Genomic DNA, 22,511 nt, shown 5'->3' with positions numbered 1-22,511 from the left:
AGTCAGACAGGATACAGCTGCATCAGAGAAGAGAACCAAGGATCTTCCTCTTTTCTTCTAAGGAACTTTGGCAGGGTCCATATTGCTAAATAATTTTTGCCTTTGGAACTTTGGCTGATAGAAGCCTAGTTGTATTTGTTTCACATCAGTTTAGAAAGTTCAATGTTGAGAGAGTTATTCTCAAGTTCCTTATTAAACTTCAAAGCCATGAGTGGCTCTGCTGTCTGTCAGTGTGTCAGGAAAATAGGAGCAGTGCACTTTACTGTCCTGAGATGCAGAAAGATAATTAACCTTTAAAAGTTTGTGGCTTTTTAATTTTAACTTGTAGATAGTAATAGAATAGTCGGTTCTTCATTTCAGGTCAACAAAGACTGAAAAATAATAAAGTCAACGCTCTCTTTTTGTGAGGTGGTAATTATACAGAATTCAGTTGTTTTAAACCTATACCCTACTGTCAGAGTTGTGATATCACCATGATAGGTGCTATATAAAGCTACAGATAGTATGCTCCTGTGGTTCTTCAGCATTTTCATATCGTGAACTACTGCTTCAGGTGGACATCCTTAGATGGCTCATCTTTCCGCTCTATCCCATATCTTCCCGGTTGTAATTATACTGCTTGGTTACATGGTGAAGTAATTCTAGACTAGTTTTAATTAGACAAGAAGTAAATTAAGCTTTTAATATTATGGGTGAAGCCGTGTACTTCATTACTCTCCCACATTTTTGTGTATGTGTTGTTTATTACCTATCCATAGGTGTAGGTCCTTACAGTTTTTCCTATAGTCCCAAATCTCCCTTGTTTTTTGTAGTTGTCAGTGCTCAAGTTCTTTCAAGGTCATATAGACCTTTGATTTTTTCCTCTCATACCACAAGTGTGTTATCTCCTCTAGATTTGATGCTGTTTGCAAATTTTGATCAGAGTTGAATTTTCACCACAGAAACATCCAACAAAGCCATGAAGCAGACGTGTGGAATGCAAAAAATTTCAGTTGCGTTGAGATTTTGAAAACTAATTGCCAATAGCAAGAAACTTTCTTTGACCATGGCGAGATTGGAGGAAGTGAGCTAAGCCATACATTTTTACAGAATTTAAGCTTTCATTAAGAAAAAAGAAAGTTTCTAGCCTTTCTGGGTTGATAAAATAACTTAAGTATGAACTAAATGTGAATTGACAGTGCAGTCTTCCTGAGTCTGCAGACAGACTGCTCTCGTGCTTCTCCTGCTGTTCATTGCATTATTAAGTAATTGCAGAGAAAAACTAACAAGTCTGGTCAGCTTCAGTGTTCCTGTTCAAAATCATGTGGGCAACATTGAAACTGACAAGAATCATCCCACTTCAAGTGGTCTCTGCATGTTCCCACTTGTGGGATCAAGGTACATATGCTACAAGTGGAAATATACAGAGACTTATGACAAAGAACTTCAGTTACATGTTAGCAAACGTCATTTTCACTCGGTTGCTACTAAGCAAAATTATGAGCAGCAGCAGGGGCAGGACTTGGGGCTACTCGCAAGGGAGTAGCTTGGAGCCATATACGTGGGAGTAGGCTCAAAAATGAGGCTCAGAAGCTAGGAAAGGCATACAGTGATTTCCACTTCCGTCAACACATGCACAGCAGCCAGAAGACTGAATAGTGTGAAATCCATACCTCACTGAGAAGTTTCCCCCTTCCCTCCAGATAATCAGGTAGCTACTGGGACAGGACAATAAGTAGGGAGCAGTGGAAGGTGGGAAGAGAGAGTGTGAGCGCCTCCCCTCTTCCAACAGAGGTGAAGGGGAGGGTGCTACTTAATATTTTCAGACGTATGCTAGATACAGGCTGGTAAGAAAAAGAGAGTTTCAGGAAGGACTCGGGTGCAGCACTCTGATAAGAATTTTAAGTCTTTTTCTTTTCTTGGTAGCTGAAAGTAAAGATAAGAGGAAGGAAGCTGGGATTTTCACTAGTGTTGGCCTAGACATCTCTAGTTGGGACTTCCTCATCTGTTGTATAAGCTCTTGGTTAGTAGTAGGCATATAATCAACTTTTCGTGTCCTGATTTAGTTGGTCCAAAAAAAATCTAAATGAAAGCTTGAAGTCTTGGAGTAGGCCTACAAATAGCAAGACGACTGAAGACTGACATGTTTTACTCAGATAAAAAGCTGGTGGGTGTAGTACAAAAAACCTATAGAGATACAGTTGTATATGGTATTGTGAGAGAAACAGTTTCACACAGCACCACAGACCACAGCTTGAGAACGGTACATACCTATTCATGGCCACCATTCTTGGTAAATTCCATATGCAACTGGCTCATATACTATCTAGACTTCTTCCTGTTAACTGTTTTTCAAATTTCTTAACCCAAGTTTTATTTACACTTTCTGATAAAATAAAAAGTTGCTTTATGTTATTGAAATATGTAGTCTAAATAGGCAAAAATATTAGTCACTTTCATAAAGCTAATTTTCTCATAATTTTGATAAAAACTATAACCTATTTTAGTAACATAACATTATAAAACTAAAAATCAGGTTGCAAACTTTTTTCTTTCAGAAATGTTAAAGTATAATTTGTCTTTTGTAAATAAAAGTACACTTTTTAAAGGTTTTGTTGCTAATTAAAAAATTAAGGTTTTTGCAGTGATAATTTGAAAATAAAATAAAGATCATTTGTATTTCTGCTGTTCAGTCTAAGTAGAAATTTGCATAATACATTTTGCTTTAAATTTTCAAAAGTGACCAGTGACTTTGGTGTCTTCATTTTTGGGTGCCCAACTTGAGATACCTTTAAAGGAGACCTGATTTTCAGAAAGTACTGAGCACTTGTCATCTAAAAATCAGGCAACTTTAAAGGTGTCTGATTGTGCACCCAAAAAAATCCCTACTCACTTTTGAAAAATTATTAGGTATTTAAGTTTCCCATGTTTCAGTACTCTTTGTATGTTGTGTGGCTTTTGCTATTGACCAGACAGATGTTAATCTACTTCCAAATTGAAAAATGGATGACAACAAACTAAATTCTGTTCTGTACCTCTCAGGAGACACAACACAGAAGACTATACCTAGGAGTAGGAAGAGTAGCTTTAAGTTGCCTTCTCAGATCCTAGATTCTGTCTTTAACTTGTGGCCACAGCTGCCACATTACTCTTATTACTGGGTGGGCTTCTGAATAGGCATTTTATGTTCTTCAACGCAATATTATTGTTATATTTAATAGTAAAAATGTTTAAATAGTGCTACGCTTTTGAGGCAAACCAGCAAAAAATCAGGAAATGTAAGGTTAAGTCTGGTCCCCCGATCCTGAAAACACAGGCTAAATTTTATTACTGGGTTAGTCCCATTGGGACTACTCATGAGCCTGATGCTAAATCAGTGGGGTAAATTTCCTTGACTTCAGTGCACTTTGTGTGAGGCCTTATAGAAGTAAAATTCAGCATGTGCATAAGAGTTTTCAGGATCAGGGCTTGATTTTGTCTCCTTTGCTATCAATATTGTGAGTGAAAGCAGTCTTTAACAGGCCAGGTTTTAATATACCCTTTCTCCCTTATTGTGACAATGATGGAAAAACTAATACAAACTTACTGACCTGGTTTTATTTTATTTTTTGTTTGTTTGTTTTGCTTTTTGGTTATTTTGTTTTTTTTAATTTGCTCTCGGAAGCAAGTGGATGAGTTGAGTTTGATGAAGCTGAGTAAGAAATCTAATTTCCATAGCACTGGATTTTCTTTGTCTTTTGGGTTTTTAAAGTTAGAGCCCAACAATATTTTTTAATTGAAAAAAATATTAGAATAGTTGCCAGGGACTGACATTTGCTTATTAACTTATCCAGAACCCAAGGCTGGAAATACTTTAATGTCTCTAAAAAAAAAATGTAGGCTGATTCACTATCTAGGTACCTATACAACAGTTTTTCCCCTTGTGATTTTTAGCAGGCAATATTAATGTATCTAAATTAGGGCTATCGATTAATCACAGTTAACTCACACGATTAGCTCAACAAAATTAATCGTGATTAATCTTGGTTTTAATCGCACTGTTAAACAGTAGCATACAAATTGAAACTTATGAAATATTATTGGATGTTTTTCTACATTTTCAAATATATTGATTTCAATTACAACACAGAATACGAAGTATACACTACTTACTTTATATTATTATTTTTATTACAAATATTTGCACTGTAAAAATGATAAACAAAAGAAATAGTATTGTTCAATTCACCTCATATAAGTACTGTAGTGAAATACTTTATTGTGAAAGTGCAATTTACAAATGTAGACTTTTTTTTTTGTTATATAACTACAATAACTGCACTCAAAAACAAAAAAATGCAAAACTTTATTGCCTACAAGTCCACTCAGTCCTACTTCTTGTTCGGCCAATCACTAAGACAAACAAGTTTGTTTACATTTATGGTAAATAATGCTACCCGCTTCTTATTTATGTCATCAGAAAGTGAGAACAGGTGTTAGCATGGCCCTTTTGTAGCCAGCATTTCAAAGTATTAACGTGCCAGATATGCTAAACATTCCTATGCCCCTTCATGCTTCAGCCACCATTCTAGAGGACATGCTTCCATGCTGACGACGCTCGTTAAAAAAAAAAAATGCGTTAATTAAATTTGTGACTGAATTCCTTGGGGGAGAATTGTATGTCTCTGGCTTTGTTGAACCCGCCTTCTTCCATATATTTCATGTTATAGTAGTCTCGGATGATGACTCAGCACATGTTGTTCATTTTAAGAACACTTTCACTGCAGATTTGACAAAACGCAAAGAGGGTACCGATGTGAGATTTCTAAAGATAGCTAAAGCACTCGACCCAAGATTTAAGAATCTGAAGTGCCTTCCAAAATTTGAGAGGGACAATGTGTGGAGCATGTGTTCAGAAGTCTTAAAAGAGCAACGCTTTGATGCGGAAACTACAGAACCTGAACACCAAAAAAGAAAGTCAACCTTCTGCTGGTGACATCATACTCAGAGGATGAAAATGAACATGCATCGGTCCGCACTGCTTTGGATTGTTATCAAGCAGAACACATCATCATCATGGACTCATGTCCTCTGGAATGGTGTTTGAAGCATGAAGGGACATATGAATCTTTAACACCTCTGTCACGTAAATGTCTTGCAATGCTGGCCACAACAGTGCCATGCGAATGCCTGTTCTCACTTTCAGGTGACATTGTAAACAAGAAGCAGGCAGCATTATCTCCTGCAAATTGTAACCAACCTTGTTTGTCTGAGTGACTGGCTGACCAAGAAGTAGGACTGAGTGGATTTGTAGGCTCTAAAGTTTTACATTTGTTTTATTTTTAAATGCGGGGTTTTTTTTACATAATTCTACATTTGTAAGTTCAACTTTCATGATAAAGAGATTGCACTATAATACTTGTTGAGCTGAATTGAAAAATACAATTTTTTTGTTTTTTACAGTGCAAATATTTGTAATATAAAGTGAGCACTGTACACTTTGTATTCTGTGTTGTAATTGAAATTAATATATTTGAAAATGTAGTAAACATCCAAAAATATTTAAATAAATTGTATTCTATTATTGTTTAACAGTGCGATTAATCATAATTAATTTTTTTTAATCTTGACAGCCCTAATCTGAATATAAAATACTAATCTCTAACTCAGAAACCTGGGAATTTACACTGGCAGATGAAATAAAGCACTGGTGTCTAACTCCAATGGTTCTTCAGCTAGAGGTCACTAAATCATTTCGGGATTCAAAGAAGATGGTAGTCAGAACATGATCTAAATTTACATATCTTGCAAAACCCCAGAGCTAGAAATGAATGCTTTATATGACTGGAAAGATGAGGGTTTTTTTCAGATCATATGAAAGCATGAATTCCTAGCTTTCACATTTGGAAGTTAATGCTTTATCTAATTCATCTCAAGCCTTGTTTTAAAGCCATGTTAGAGAATTTAAATAGTTCCTGTGGAAAACCAGTTCAGATATATTTTGGAATGTGTGGAATTATGGGGCAAGTATCCCATGATTCATCACACTGTTTCCTGTCTGCCAGTCTGAAGTCAACCATTCTAGTACAGCTTTGTGCTCTTTTTTAGCCATGTACACTCGGCAATGAACGTACCAAATCCCACTGTTTATTTAGAAGTAACCACTTTGCATTCATTTATTGATGCCATGCTGTTAATTTTTGTATTACTGGAAAACCAATTTGCATAGTTATTTAGTACATCTCTCCCCACTACTTTTAGACCATTTGATCCCACATGTTGTTCAAGGCTACCTCTTGTGCAGGGTTTGCACATGGTTCTTTGACTTGGTTGTTACATTCTCTTTAAAAAATGCATTAACCATTTAAAAAAGATTACCAGAAAATAGTTTAAAAGTTGTAATTGAACAAGGCCTTGGAAAACAAAAAATGTCCCTTCCAATCTTTGTGTTCTTCCTGCCTGATGCATCCAGCGATGCAACATTCAGTATAGGATGCATAACAACTTATTGCTAGGGAATGGAAGTGATTGGAGTAATGAACTTTGATGGTGGCTGATCATAAAGAAAAGTAAAGCTTCTATTGTGTTGCATCTCCTTTCCTTTTATTGTATTTTACCAAAAGAAATACTGAAAAAGTATGTAATTGTGTGGATTTTTGTAAAGTATTAGTCTTTTTAAATGTCCCATCACTCCAGCAAAGAGTGAAGTTATTTAAAAAGGAGCTGCAGTCATTTTTTCATTTTGCTCAGAGCCACGTTGTTGAAAATGCACATGCTAAAAAGCACCTCTTGACATATGTAAGCTATAAATAGTATTTGGTTGATATTTTGATTAAAAGGCTCAAGGGGAGGGAAAGAAGTCTGAAGCGGAAGGAAAATGAGCTGAAAGGGAAGACCTGAACATTTAAGTCCTAAAGATTGTGGGAAGGGAAATGTTAACATTTGACGTAAAGTGGAAAGAAAATTCAGTTACTCCTAATTTTGGGGGTCTGCTCTTTTCAAGACATTAAATGAAAAGGTAAATAGCATCAGTGAGGATCTTTATTTTGAAGAAATATAGAAGCAACTGTATTTAAATATAAGTTTATTCTAATCAGCAAAAGCAAAGTGTTATAGTTAAGATTTCTGCTAGGTCCTTAACTCACCATATGGAGCCTATGTAATAAAGATGGTTTCCCAGCAGTGGGTCATCTAATAATACTTATCATTTACATAGTGCTTTATGTGTTCAAAGTACTGTACATCTGATTAATCATAATTGTTTTATGCAACACCTACTCACAGCCCTTTTTAACTCTTAATTTTCTTCCTCTTATGAGATTAATTTCAACCTTTAATAAAGCTTTTTATTATGAAAATTATATTTGGTTGAAATTTAAAGATATGTTTACGACTTTTAGGCTCTGGTTTGGCAAGGAATTTAAGCATCGTTCTAATTCTAAGCATGGAAGTAGTCCCATTAAAGTCAATGAAAATAGTCTCATGCTTAAAATTAGTCCAGTGGTTTTCATCTGGTCCGCAGACTGTCTAAGGGGTCCATGAAAAGTGACTATGAAAATAAAGTTTCAGATCCCAGAAAAGGCATTCAGTTTTTCTGATCAATCAAAAGTATTTGCATACCCCCACCTGCAGGTCAGAACTCAGAAGTGTTGTCATTACATAGAAGCCCACAGTTTAGCGCCCTTTCTCTCGCTGTGTCAAATGCTGTGCCGAGCATATGCAACATTTATAGCTGATTCTTTTCAGTCAGTTTTCAGTCTAAGACTTCTGCGGCAGGGGTTTGCAAATGACAGGTTGAATTTCCAAAGGGGTCCGCACCTCCATTCTAAATTTTTTAGGTACCCGCAAATTTTAAACAAACAATTTAATACTGTAATAAGCAATGATGATTCTGAAGCTTGGTTGAGGTTTTGGAGTCAGAGGGAGAAAGAGGGTGGATAGTCTGGCTGCTCCTCTTGCTGTTCTTTCCAAAATACTTGGGGGGTGTTCAACCCCTGGCTCTGTTCCAGGCCCGCCCCCCACTCCACTCCTTCCCCCAAAGCCCCAAATCCCCCTCCCTATCACCTCTTCCCATCAAACACACAAACCCTACTGTCTCTTTATGAAAATGCTTTTTTAATGTCTTTTGTCTGGAGAAAAAAATTTCCCTGGAACCTAACACCTTCCCCTGTTTACATTAATTCTTATGGGGAAATTAGATTCATTTAACATAGTTTTGCTTGAAGTCGCATTTTTCAAGAACATAACTACAATGTTAAGCAAGGAGTTATTGTATGTAATAAGGTACACATTAACAGTGTGCCTTGTTACCACCAGTTTGATGTATCCAGCCATTAGTGCATATGGTTTCTGTTTTCCTATCCCTTTTGACATAGCCTGTCACCTCATAAAATATCACATTCTGTCTGCGTTACTGCATGAGAGATTCTAACGGAGTTCCGATAGTGTCATTTAGGTTGCTACTGAGTCTTAGCATTTTCAGTGTCCACATGTTGTATTTAGTATTCTCTTTATGAACCACTACTTTTAACCTCAAAAAGAAAAGGAGGACTTGTGGCACCTTAGAGACTAACAAATTTATTTGAGCATAAGCTTTCGTGAGCTACAGCTCACTTCATTGGATGCATGTAGCCTGTTGATTATGTCTGTGTTGCCTACTCTTCTCCATATTATGCTTCTAATGGTAAACTATGCAAAATATTTCTGATGACATTTCTTGTAGTAATTTGTAAGTACTTCTACCTGCAAGTAATAAAAGCACATACAAAAATATGTCGGGTAACAAAAGCAAAAACTGATCCACAGAAAAACAAAATGGGCTTAGTTACAAGGTGGCTAGTTACACTATAACTTTTAGCCAACGAGTATTATTGGCAAATATAAACAAATTTCTTATCTAAATCATGATTCCACTTATCTGGCTGTATCACCTTTTGTCAGTCTGATTCATGGTTTTGTATTATATACCACAGTTTAACTGTTGCTTTCACTAAACCTCTTTTTCTACAGTTGCTGCTGTTTCCTTCAGCAGTTCAACTCTTAGAGGACAGGGGAGTTAGTTGGTAAATATTAAAAATCTTTGCTTTCTTAATTTCAGCTATCTAGAAAAGTACGAGAAAGTACATCATTTTGGGGAGGATGATGATGAGGTACAACCAGGCAATCCAAAGCCACAACTTCCTATAGGTGCAATTCCATCTTCCTACAATTACCAGCAACACAGTGTGTCAGGTAAATTACATTCTTGAGCAAAAGATTGTTGTGATATTTATTTTAATTTTCCATGTTTTAACTGGGACAGTCCTTAAATGCATTTACAGTGTTATTAAAAAACATCAACACTTTATGTCAGTCAAATCATTATCTAACATAAAATATTTTCTCCTGTTACCCAAAAAACAAAACAAAAAACAAGAAAACCTCCAAATCCATAAATAACCCCAGTGCCTCCAGAGTTTGGGTAAACAGATAGGCCTTGAAGTGATATTCTTTGAAAATCAACAAACTCAGGGTCTATTGGGCCAAGTAAAGGAGCAAATTTCAGAGTTTTCACCAATAGTGGTCTCCCTGCAGCTCACAGATGTTTAAATCTGGGTTCTTCTGATCTCAGTTTCTGGCTTACAACTTGAGGAGCCAGGTGGTCCATAATGTGGCCAGAGAATCCATACTATATGGGGCCCTTCAGATCAAAATGCAAATCTTGACTGGAACACAGACACAAATTTGATGCCAATACAGTCCACTTAGATTGTAAGCTCTTTGGGGCCAGGACTGTCTTTTTTTTGTTCTGTATTGTACACCAGCACCTCATGCAGTTAGGCCCTGGGGTCTTAGGTGTTATGATAATACAAATAAATAATGTTGTATCTCTAAATAATTGGACTGCATTCTGTCCTAGCTGAAGTTTGAGTGGTTTTCAAGGTTCTCCTCTAGTAGAGCATAGATTGCAATGTTTCATTCTGAAATGAATAACTAACTGGCAAGATCCACAACCGATGGGAATGGAGTCAATGTTCTGGACCAAAAGAAGATGGGAAAAAAACAAATGAAATGTTGGAAAAGTTGATTTAGTGCCATAAATTATTTAAATTAAGAGAATTATTATTATTTTACTTACTGTGTCAGCCAGAATATTGATTTTATTAGTTTGGCTTCAGAAACGTTGTTCTCACTTTTTTTTTTTTTGTCTTGGTTAGATTATCTTCGTCAAAGCTATGGGCTGTCTATGGACTTTAATTCGCCGAATGACTATAATAAATTGGTGCTTTCACTGTTATCTGGACTCCCAAATGAAGTGGACTTTGCTATTAATGTGTGCACTCTTCTGTCAAATGAAAGCAAGCATGTCATGCAGCTTGAAAAGGACCCTAAAATCATCACTCTATTGCTCGCTAATGCTGGGGTGTTTGATGACAGTAAGTTTTAAGTTGAATTCTATTTTTACTGTATATAACATTTTAATACCTGAGCAGAAAAGGTGCAAATATATTTTTGTAGCTTCTTTCAGTTTTGAATAATCATCATTCTTCATTTATAGTAAATTTTAAATAATTTACTGAAGAGAAATTAACTTGATACTTAGTTTTTTCTTTTTTAATTATTTCATAATTTGTGCTTCACATCAGGCTTTGAATATGAAAATTACCTTTTTATTCAGCGAACATATATATGTTTTAGAGACTTTATCATTAAACAGTTTAATTTAGTGAAACTTAAGAATTGGGTTTTCAGTGGTATTTTAAAATTACTTGAGTTAAGTGATACATTTTTAGCATTAGATTTCCATTTAGCCTCTGATGTCCGGACTTGTGTGTTGTTTTTTTTCCTGATGAATACATAGGACTTTGCAGATATGTAAAAGATGTGCATTTTAATGTAAATTACATATTAAAAATAGAAAGAAGCATCTCAGAAATGACACACTGAGTTTGTATTCTGATACAAAAAGATTTATTTTAGTTCCTAATGACAGTGAAATCATTTAGAAATCAGACCTCAATATCATTAAAATGATCTCAATCTGGATTTAAGAAATATTTAATTGGCCTGCTTGCATTTTTAGTATTTTAAGAAGTTGTATTTCACAAAATTATTTCAATACTGTTTCAATACTGAATTATTTCTCCTGGGTAGATTGACCAGTGTGTTGGCTGCTAGGCCTTCTTGTTCCTTGCTTTATGTCCTTTTGTAAGCAAATATATGATCAAACCATCCTGTAATCTCACTGAATGACAATAAGATAAAATGTAACTCCTAGTTTACAGAAAAAAGGAATCATTCACTATTTTAATTTTTGTTCTGTACAAAGCTTCTCTAACAAGAGATAGTAATGTTTTCCAAAGTTAATTTTATCTACATAAATCATCAAATGAGCATTCTTTAGCAAAATAATATTTTGGGATCCCCCTAATAATAGATACTGTGTGTGTGTGTGTGTGTACGTGCACACATGCATGCATGCATGTACATATTCTTGCAAAATAGTGCATCAAAATTACTATCTTTTTACTTGTTTTCCTTCAATTGTGGGGAAGAGTACATGTGAGACACATTATATACTCATTTTTTAAAATATTATAAACTTTTTTATTTCCTTAATCATTTGTAGTATGTACAAAGTTTTTCATGTCAATAATATATTAGTGGTGGTCTAATTTCTCTTTCAGATTTTTTGGGTTGTGTGCATGTCCTTTTACTGTGTTTTTTCTTAATAGGATGTCCCTCACATTTGACCAGACCCAATACATTGTCTGCATCTGGGCCAGTCACAAGGACTCCCAAGTGGAAGGAATGTTTAAAGAGTGGCTAAAGTTAATTTTAGTCCCCTAATTAGTCCTTCCCAGAGGCCCATCCTTAGATTCTGAATTTGAATGGTCACTCTGCTGAGAGTCAGGACAATTCCTTCTTCAAGTAGCTTTTACAGAAATGAGAAAGGTGCTTCAGCAAGGTTTGAATGTTCTTTTGTTTCATGCCTTCTTGGACACTCAGGGCTAGTCCTCCATTGTTAACTTTTGAAGGTCAAACCTGTGTTTACATATGGTTGTTTCATAGGTGTCCTGTACTAGCTGTTCTTTCTGTTATGGTCTTTCTCAGCTGAGAAGTATTTGAGGTAAAGTTCTAGGCCATTGCTAACAATAGCAAATGAATAATCTTTGGTACTGGAGAGAGGCAAATTTGTAATAGACATATTCTTTTCTTCCACTAGCATTTTACTTTCACCTACTGTCTAATACATCCAGCAATGAGGGTCTGATCAATGCAAAAGACAGATGTGTCCTATTTCCCTACCCAAGTAAAGAGGGAATACTTATTTTCTCAAGTTGTTGCAACTGGCCATTACCAAATCTGTTCAGGTTCTAACTCTCTTAATGCAGATCACCTGAGACAAAGGTATCTGCTTCTGCTGTCCATCCTGTAATCTGTTACTCACTGACAGATCAGAGATGGAATATTTTGGTATTTCTGAAGAATCATTTTAAGTCTGCATATCTTTTTGTCATTTTAGATTGTAAACTCATTGGTCCAAAGATCCTGGTTTTGTGTGTGTTTTTACAGCACCTTGAAAAATGGGGCTCAAAGCCTGAATGTGGCATTTGTGCACTATCACAGCACAATAATGGTGAATTTGTTAGATTTAGTGATTGAATATGAGAAGTTTGTAACTATTTAAAGTTTCTGTACAAATATTTTAATTTTAATTTTGTGACAACAATTTCCAGTGTGAATAAGTGATAGCTGGTGAATTTTATTTAAAGTTATGAGGTTTCGGAAGATTTCATGTCTCTATAGTGCAAGGTTTATTATTAATCAGAGTAATATTTAAGCATATGTATAGTTTTCATCGTAGTTTGTGAATTGTGTTAATTCTCTTTTTTGTGATATAACATTTCTAGTTATATTTTTTCAATTTTGTTAACCTCTTAGGATTTATTCCAGTTTAAAAGTTTGAGATAACTCTTATCTTGCACGTGTTAGGACAACCTCTCTCTTTCAGGAGTACTGTCTCAGTTTTTTAACATTAGTGTTTCATTTTAAGTTTAAGTTCTGTTATGTAACCTAAGAACATGATGGGAATACAAAACCTTGTTTCCCATCTTATCAGTAGGATTGTTTTAAAGAACTTGTTTGTATCCTCAAAATATTTAATTAGGCCTTGCATGCCAAATGCTGTAGAAGCCTTGGTCTTGGATTCTATAAGATGTCAAATGCTGCTTCGTAATTTTCAGCTGAAAATTGTAACAATTTTTCACAATAAAAATATACTGTGAACCAAATACTGTTTTATACAGCTTCATATTGACACTAATCGCAGACTTCCAAGATGCAAAACAGTTATTTTCCTGTCAAGGGAAATCCTGTGAACTACTCTTTGCTGCTTTCAAGGAGTGATAGGCCAGAAAGTTTGATGTAATATTACTTGCTGGTTCCCCCAAAGCAGCCAGGAATTACCATAAAGCTTCCATATAAAATACTAATATTTTAGTAAGTGGTAGTGTTGTCTAGCCATTGTGTTGGCTTCTTGAAAGCTTCAAGAGAAGTTTTGCCTAGGTACCATGCTAAACAGCTGGGAACATCTTTACTCTTTACCATGTACAAGCAAAAACTAGTTGCTGACATGAGATTTAAAACTAAGAAACCACTTCATACTTTTGTCAAAAAAATTCTAGAAAAGCATGTCATGACTCTAAGGTACAAGGCAAGGGTACACAAAGTTTAGACCATTCAAATATTTTCTTGAGCCTTAATAAACTGTAGTACTGCAACAGCAGTCAGTTGAGTGTTTTGCAACAGCGATTACAGTGGTTTACTACATCTTACTGCAAAATTACTCTAAGAAAAAAGAAAACTTCTGAGTGGTCTATAGTATTGTTGAATCTTTATTTCCATTGTCAGTTGGTAGAAAATCAAATGAAAATGTTCAGCTCATTTTTACTAATGGTTTTTTTTTATGCTTAAAGCTTTAGGATCATTTTCTACTGTATTTGGAGACGAATGGAAGGAGAAAACTGATAGAGATTTTGTTAAGGTAATTTTGAAATTATGAAACTGTTTTTAACTGTGCACTGCCAGTAGCAAAGTCTAAGTCTCTTAAAGCATCAAAATGGTTTCCACATAAGTTGTTCCAGAATGTGACTTTGAACTACTTTCCAGTTTATTGCTTTCAAGAAAATACAGTAGAATACTAAATCAAGGATATTTGTGATAAAACTTGGGGGTAAGAAGGAAGAAAAGCATTAAGAAAAAGGAAGTGTGGGTTGTAGAATAGACAAAGATTATAGAATTTTTTTAATCAAGCCCTTTAACTTATTTGGCAAGAGAAAACAATGCTGGAGTTATTAAGGACTGGAATCAGCAAAGAAATATTATAGATTATGAAAATGTGCTGGTGATTCAGAAACATTGGAAGCCTAGGGAAAGTTTAAGGGATGCTGGAAGCTCTGGACAACTTTGATTCAATTAGGAGTTTACATTATAGTAGCTAGGTTTGCACACAACATTTTTGTTTTTTTCCACTAGAGGGCATGGTATGCTATATTAATATGTAGCAAAATTACTTCTGGCTACACTTCTATTATGTGTAAATACTTCCTCTGTGTCCTAGATTTGTTTGGCGCTTGGTAGCGTGTAATATAGTATATTTGAAAGGGATTTGACATTTCATTGTTTGCTTGAGGGGATTCTATCATGTTAATAAGAAAAGGAGTACTTGCGGCACCTTAGAGACTAACCAATTTATTTGAGCATAAGCTTATGCTCAAATAAATTGGTTAGTCTCTAAGGTGCCACAAGTACTCCTTTTCTTTTTGAGAATACAGACTAAGACGGCTGTTACTCTGAAGCCTATCATGTTAATATAACACAACAGATTTCCTTAAGAAGGTTTCAAATAACTTGTATTATTCAAATTGGAAGAATTTTAAAATATGGTTTATTTTGCTCATATTTGCTGTTTATTTCCAGGTGACAGAAATGGGCGGCGGGGGGCGATTAGACTAGTTAGTTCCACTTCAGTTTATGGTCTGGTTTCTGCTCAAATTCTTGTTTTTTTTTTTTTTTAATACTTCAGCTGAATGCAGCAATGTTTGCATTACGAACATGGCAGAGGAATTTTTATGTTTGTATATTGTGTTAAGCTAGTTTTTACAAAACTTTGATGTTGGGCCAAATTGGGTAACAGTAATGCCCATTAAATTTTTATTATTGCTAAAATACAAATAGATGGATTCTCCCAAAAGAATAAAATTGAGAATAAAGAAAATAAGCATTATTTTTTATGATTGGAACTTGGAAGTATATTAAAGTATACTAAGGTTAAGTGTCAAAAATTGTGCTTCGTGGTCTTTGTGTTCACCTTTTCTGTAAGACAGACGTCCAGAAATATTATACTTGGAAATTTTTATTCAAAAGTTGCTAGCTTTTCTGGTTTTGCTATCCCCTAAAACTGAGGCAGTCTGCGTAATAGTTAATGAAGAACAACATCAAATGCTATGTCTAGATATATAAACATTTGAAATTATATTGAATTATAATTTATTATATGTTTGTTAATTACATCATCTTAAATAATTATAGTATATGAAGACAGATGGTTTTAATAAACTCTCTTAATTGGGTGTTAAGTAGAACCAACATAGTTGCAATAAGGTTTACTAATAAGAAACTTGGATGTGCTCCAAGGATCTATTTATAAACGTTACATGGTGTATAAGTACCACACTACTGTAAAACACTTTTGAAGGTATGCCATAAACTAATACTACATCTAAAAATAACTATATATTCCAATAGTCTATTTTTTTTCATAGAATCTTATTTTAAGCAGTTGGTTGATCCCACCACAGGAAGTTATTTATTTCATATAGCAGCTATGCTTCTGTATATAAAATGAGGGTATTTTAAAATTTAAAATTAAGGGTATTTTTAAACGTCCCAATTCTCCTGTTGTTCTGTTGACTCACAACAAATGTATTGTGTTGGCAAGAGCAGGAGGTTGCATGCTTGTTCTTTTCTTTTTTGGATTGCTTATACTTTTTTAAAATTAGCAAAATGGTGCTTATGTAGATCTGTGCTCTCTTCTTGCTCTTGTTGTTCAGGTTTTCTTTTGTAAATGTTGGTTTGTCCATTACTTGTTCTGCCAGTTGCAAATATTTATTTTGATAGGGTCATCATTCACTTCTCCTATCATGTTTCCCACAATGACAGTTAATAAGTAAGTAAGTAATGCACATTGTGTACTAATGTGGTGGCTAACCCCAATTTAATCTCAACCTCTTTTCCTAATCTAGACAAAGACCAAGATTCTTAAATCAGGTCTTGCAAATTGCTCAGTTCCAAGCACTCCTAGAGCCAGAGACTTGGCATAGGTGGAGCTGGTTGATATTGAGGTACTGACATCTTTTCCTTGAGAACAGTGTAAGCTATGAAGCATTTGAAGTTTATTGATCCAGCTAAAAGTCAGAGTTGAATGAGTTCTTGGATATGAAAGTCAGAAGTTTACAGTGGGGATTACAGTGGACAAGAAGCTGGATATGAGTCAACAGTGTGCCCTTGTTGCCAAGAAGGCTAACAGCATATTGGGCTGCATTAGTAGGAGCATTGCCAGCAGATCTAGGGAAGTGATTATTCTCCTCTATTTGGCACTGGTGAGGCCACATTTGGAGTATTGCATCCACTTTTGAGCCCTCCACTACAGAAAGAATGTGGACAAATTGGAAAGAGTCCAGTGGAGGGCAACAAAAATGATTAGAGGTCTGGGGCACGACTTATGAGGAGAGACTGAGGGAACTGGGCTTATTTAGTCTGCAGAAGAGAAGAACGAGGGGGGATTTGATACCTGAAGGGGGGTTCCAAAGAGGATGGAGCTAGGCTGTTCTCAGTGGTGGCAGATGACAGAACAAGGAGCAATGGTCTCAAGTTGCAGTGGGGGAGCTCTAGGTTGGATATTAGGAAACACTATTTCACTAGGAGGGTGGTGAAGCACTGGAATGGGTTACCTAGTGAGGTGGTGGAATCTCTGCATCCTTAGAGCTTTTTAAGGTCTGGCTTGACAAAGCCCTGGCTGGGATGATTTAGGTGGGGTTGGTCCTGCTGTGAGCAGGGGGTTGGACTAGATGACCTCCTGAGGTCTCTTCCAACCCTAATCTTCTATGATTCTATTATTCTACGTTGTGAAATGCCTAATAAGTTTGAGTGCCTAATGCCTCTATTCTGACAACAGATGCCTCAGCTCTTATAGGCTGTCCAGGTGAAAGACTCTTAGTGCCTTTGTGGCTCTCTCACTTGAGCTTCTGAGAGGGCGCTCCTGCTTTAGTCTGTTCTGGAGAATAAAGTGTTTCACTAGACCTGACAGCCAGTGTTGTCTGTCACTAGCCTCCTTTATCTAAGAGAGATGTTCCTTTGGTTCTGAAGTGTCATCTTTAAGGTTGGCTCAGGCCCCAACTGAGGTGAATTTCATCCTTATTCTGGGGTTTTTAGAATCAGACAGACCTCTTTCAGGCTATGTACTTCAGCTGTTCTCCTTATTCTGAGAACGCTAGGAGCCTTCATCTTTGGCTTTACCTGTATCCTGGTATGAAGTGATACAAGCCCTTTATATAGTAGCAACATCGTTAAAGAAGTCATCAGAGAGACATACTGCCAATTGTCCTTCACTTAAATGACCTCAAGAGACAGCTCTGATCTTTCCTTGGGGTGCTTAATATTTCCTCTAGCCAGCATTGGGGGATTTATTAGATACATATTATAAAGAGGAATGTGTGGATGAATTTGTCCTTCATCATTGCCCCCCGATGACAGTGTTATGATGCCTTTGTGTCACCACCAAATGTTTTTTGGCAGTTCCAGGAACATGGGGCTAATTGGTGAAAAAGTTGGATTTGAAAATGATATTGTTTCAGGAGAAAATGCTGATGTTATTTGATATCCTTGTCAAAAGGCTGAGATTGCACTGCCCATTACTTACGGCTGCCCTGCTCCTGCAATGTATTGATATTTTGCCTCAACTTCAGTACCTACTGTGGTTAAAAATAATTTTTAAAAAGCTCATCAATTGTACCAAGTGTTAGAGTTTTAGTATTTTTTAATAAGCCTATGCCAAGATGTCATTGATGTCAGCTTCTGCAGAGAGAACAAATTGCCAAGTCCTCTTGTTCCATACCTCATGACAGAGTCCAGGATGATTTACCTCTGGGCAGAAAGTCTACGCTTCTATAACTTCAAATTACCCAACTGCATTAGATAGATACATTTTTTAAATCTGAGAGTGCTTCCTTTGGGACTTTTAGCCTGAATATTTTAAAGAAACCAAGAGCATATTGTTGGACGGTTAGTCTAACTAATGCTATGGCACTGTGAGAGCATCTTATGATTTTGGGTATCACTGCAAGAGCACTGGCAACAGCAGTAACCCTGCATTCCTAATTGGCTTAGTTCTCTGGGCCTTTCCAAAGACTTTCAAATTAAGGTTGAAGATGTGCATTTGAAGATACACCACCTATTCCATGTTTTTAAAAATACAAACACTAGAGAAATTAAAGGAGTAAGTCTCTGGCATGATTCTAAGATCATCTTCCTTTCCTTCCTACCAGTGAAATTTGCATGTTTACCCTCTTCATCACTTTCCAATAGAGTAACATCAAAAAGGGAATATTGCATTGACAAGTGAAATTCAAGGCAATCTGGTTTTGCGCACATCTTTTAAACATGACAAAACCCCTCTTCCTTGAGTGTCTCAGGCTCTTTAAAAGGGGCCCCCTCTAGCTCAAAGTGATGATTGCAATAGACGTTTCATTCTCTTAGAGGTTTAATTTCACGCCTAAGGCCTTATCTACACTGGCAAGTTTCTGCGCAGTAAAGCAGCTTTTTGCGGTTTAACAGCTGAGGTGTACACACTGCCAAGCTACTTAGTGCGCAGAAACTGCGCAGTTGCAGCATGGTAAAATACCACCCCAACGAGAGGTGTACATCTTTCTGCACCGGGGCTGCAGCGCTATGGTGCCAGTGTAGATACCCTGGTCAATTACAGCGCTACGATTGGCCTCCTGTAGGTGTACCACAATACCTGTTCTCGTCTCTCTGGTCATTGGTTTGAACTCTACTGCTCTGCCCTAAGGTGACCACCCCTTAAATTCCTTGAAAGTCCCCTTCCTGTTTGTTCGGTGACACGCGCAGTGGTCTCAGCGCATCTTTCCAGGCGACCATGCCTGTTCCATGCACCAGGCGATCCTCTGTTTGAAGCAATGCCGAGCTGCTGGATCTCATCAGCATATGGGAAGAGGAGGCTGTTCAGTCCCAGCTGCGCTCCAGCCATAGGAATTATGATACCTATGGACAGATTTCACGATGCATGACAGAAAGGGGCTATAACCGGGACACACTGCAGTGCGGGGTCAAAGGGAAGGAGCTGTGGAATGCGTACCACAAGGCGCGGGAGGCAAATTGCCGCAATGGTGTTGCGCCCACGAGCCGCCGGTTCTACAAAGAGCTGGACGCAATACTTGGTGGTGACCCCACCTCCACTGCGAAGTCCACTGTGGAGGTTTCGGTGGCTCACATGCCAGTTGAGAGTGGACCGAGCCAGGAGGAGGAAATCTTGCATGAGGAGGGGGACCTAGAGGCAGAGGATGACTCAGAGGTCAGAGATGCATGCAGCCAGGAGCTCTTCTCTACCCTGGAGGAGGCTAGCCAGTCACAGCTGTCAGATCTTGGTGAAGCGCAAACAGGAGAGGAAGCCCCTGGTAAGTGGCTTTGATTTTGGGTACCACTGAAGGAATTGTTGGGGGCAGGAGGGTTGCAGAAAGCAGGCTTGCGTCTGCATGATGCATGTACCACCACATGCCTAATCTGAGCGGCAGAACAGACTGTTGATTGACTCCCTCACTTCACAGGAATCTGCCTCAGAGATCTCCACGAAACTCTCATGGAGATACTGGGCAATTTGCTGCCACAGGTTCTTTGGCAGAGTTGCTTTGTTTCTTGCCCCATTAAGGGTAACTTTCCTGCGCCACTCTGCTGTCACTGGGGGCTGGGGAGAACCATTGTTGTGGGAACAAGTAAATAACTTTTCCTTATTCACTTTCTCCACACCACTCATGATTTTATATACCTCTATCGTATTCCCTCTTAGTCTCCTCTTTTCCAAGCTGAAAAGTCCTAGCCTTTTTAATCTCTCCTCATATGGGACCCGTTCCAAACCCCTAATCATTTTAGTTGCACTTTTCTAATGTCAGTATATCTTTTTTGAGATGAGGGGACCACATCTGTGCGCAGTATTCAAGATGTGGGTGTACCATGGATTTATATAAGGGCAATAAGATATTCTCCGTCTTATTCTCTGTCCCTTTTTAAATGATTCCTAATGTCCCGTTTGCTTTTTTGGCTGCCACTGCACACTGCGTGGACATCTTCAGAAAACTATCCACGATGACTCCAAGATCTTTCTCCTGATTAGTTGTAGCTAAATTAACCCCATCATGTATAATTGGGGTTATTTTTTCCAATGTGCATTACCTTACATTTATCCACATTAAAATTCATTTGCCATTTTGTTGCCCAGTCACTTAGTTTTGTGAGATCTTTTTGAAGTTCTTCACAGTCTGCTTTGGTCTTAACTATCTTGAGCAGTTTAGTAACATCTGCAAACTTTGCCACCTCGCTGTTTACCCCTTTCTCCAGAGCATTTATGAATAGGTTGAATAGGATTGGTCCTAGGACTGACCCTTGGGGAACACCACTAATTACCCCACTCCATTCTGAGAATTTACCATTTATTCCTACCCTTTGTTCCCTGTCTTTTAACCAGTTCTCAATCCATGAAAGAATCTTCCCTTTTATCCCATGACAACTTAACTTACATAAGAGCCTTTGATGAGGGACCTTGTCAAAGGCTTTCTGGAAATCTAAGTACACTGTGTCCACTGGATCCCCCTTGTCCACATATTTGTTGACCCCCTCAAAAAACTCTATTAGATTAGTAAGACATGATCTCCCTTTACAGAAACCATATTGACTTTTGCGCAACAATTTATGTTCTTCTATGTGTCTGACAATTTTATTCTTTCATTTACAATTTTATTCTTTTACAAGGCCAGTCCTTGCTTACAGACAGCCCCCCAACCTGAAGCAAATACTCACCAGCAACCACACAACAAAAACACTAACTCAAGGAACCTATCCTTGCAACAAAGCCCGTTGCCAACTGCGTCCACATATCAATTCAGGGGACACCATCATAGGGCCTAATCACATCAGCCACACTATCAGAGGCTCATTCACCTGCACGTCTACGAATGTGATATGTGCCAGCAATGCCTCTCTGCCATGTACATTGGCCAAACCGGACAGTCTCTACGTAAAAGAATAAATGGACACAAATCAGACATCAAGAATTATAACGTTCAAAAACCAGTCGGCGAACACTTCAATCTCTTTGGTCACTCGATTGCAGACCTAAAAGTCGCAATATTACAACCAAAAAAACTTCAAAAACAGACCCCAACGAGAGACTGCTGAATTGGAATTAATTTGTAAACCGGACACCATTAAATTAGGCTTGAATAAAGGCTGGGAGTGGATGTGTCATTACACAAAGTAAAACTATTTCCCCATGTTTATTTTTCTCCCCTACTGTTCCTCAGACGTTCTTGTCAACTTCTGGAAATGGCCCACCTTGATTGTCACTACAAAAGGTTTTTTTTCTCTCCTGCTGGTAATAGCTCACCTTACCTGATCACTCTCGTTACAGTGTGTATGGTAACACCCATTGTTTCGTGTTCTCTGGGTATATAAAATCTCCCAACTGTATTTTCCACTGCATGCATCCGATGAAGTGAGCTATAGCTCACGAAAGCTTATGCTCAAATAAATTTTAGTCTCTAAGGTGCCACAAGTACTTCTTTTCTTTTTGCGGATACAGATTAACATGGCTGCTACTCTGAAGCCTGTCATTCTTTACTATTGTTTCAACTAATTTGCCAGGTACTCACATTAGATTTACCGGTCTGTAATTGCCAGGATCACCTCTAGAGCCCTTCTTAAATATTGGCGTTACATTAGCTATCTTCCAGTCATTGGGTACAGTAGTTGATTTAAAGGACAGGTTACAAACCATAGTTGATAGTTCCGCAATTTCACATTTGAGTTCTTTCAGAACTCTTGGGTGAATGCCATCTGGTCCCGGTGACTTGTTACTGTTAAGTTTCTCAATTAATTCCAAAACCTCCTCTAGTGACACTTCAGTGTGTGACAATTCCTCAGATTTGTCACCTACAAAAGACAGCTCAGGTTTGGGAATCTCCTTAACGTCCTCAGCCATGAAGACTGAAGCAAAGAATTCATTTAGTTTCTCTGTGATTACTTTATCATCTTTAAGTGGTCCTTTTGAATCTCGATCGTCCAGGGGCCCCACTGGTTGTTTAGCAGGCTTACTGCTTCTGATGTACTTAAAAAACATTCTGTTATTACTTTTTGAATTTTTGGCTAGCTGTTCTTCAAACTCCTTTTTGGCTTTTCTTATTACGTTTTTACATTTAATTTGGCAGTGTTTATGCTCCTTT

At 37.2% G+C, this 22,511-nt stretch overlaps 1 protein-coding gene across 1 annotated transcript in view; it reads left to right on the top strand.

The window, feature by feature from the left end:
- ARID2 (AT-rich interaction domain 2) overlaps window positions 1-22,511 on the top strand; it is a 167,990-nt gene that overhangs the window by 67,199 nt on the left and 78,280 nt on the right. The window contains exons 4-6 of the mRNA XM_074942169.1: window positions 9,056-9,189; window positions 10,155-10,373; window positions 13,917-13,984. Of these exons, the coding sequence (XP_074798270.1) occupies window positions 9,056-9,189; window positions 10,155-10,373; window positions 13,917-13,984 (421 nt within the window). The remainder of the gene's footprint in view (window positions 1-9,055; window positions 9,190-10,154; window positions 10,374-13,916; window positions 13,985-22,511) is intronic.

This window comes from Natator depressus, chromosome 1 (assembly GCF_965152275.1).
Source record: "Natator depressus isolate rNatDep1 chromosome 1, rNatDep2.hap1, whole genome shotgun sequence".
In the NCBI taxonomy this organism is placed as follows: Eukaryota; Metazoa; Chordata; order Testudines; family Cheloniidae; genus Natator; species Natator depressus.
Note: the sequence above shows the minus strand (reverse complement) of the source record. Positions and strands in the feature narration are given on the sequence as shown.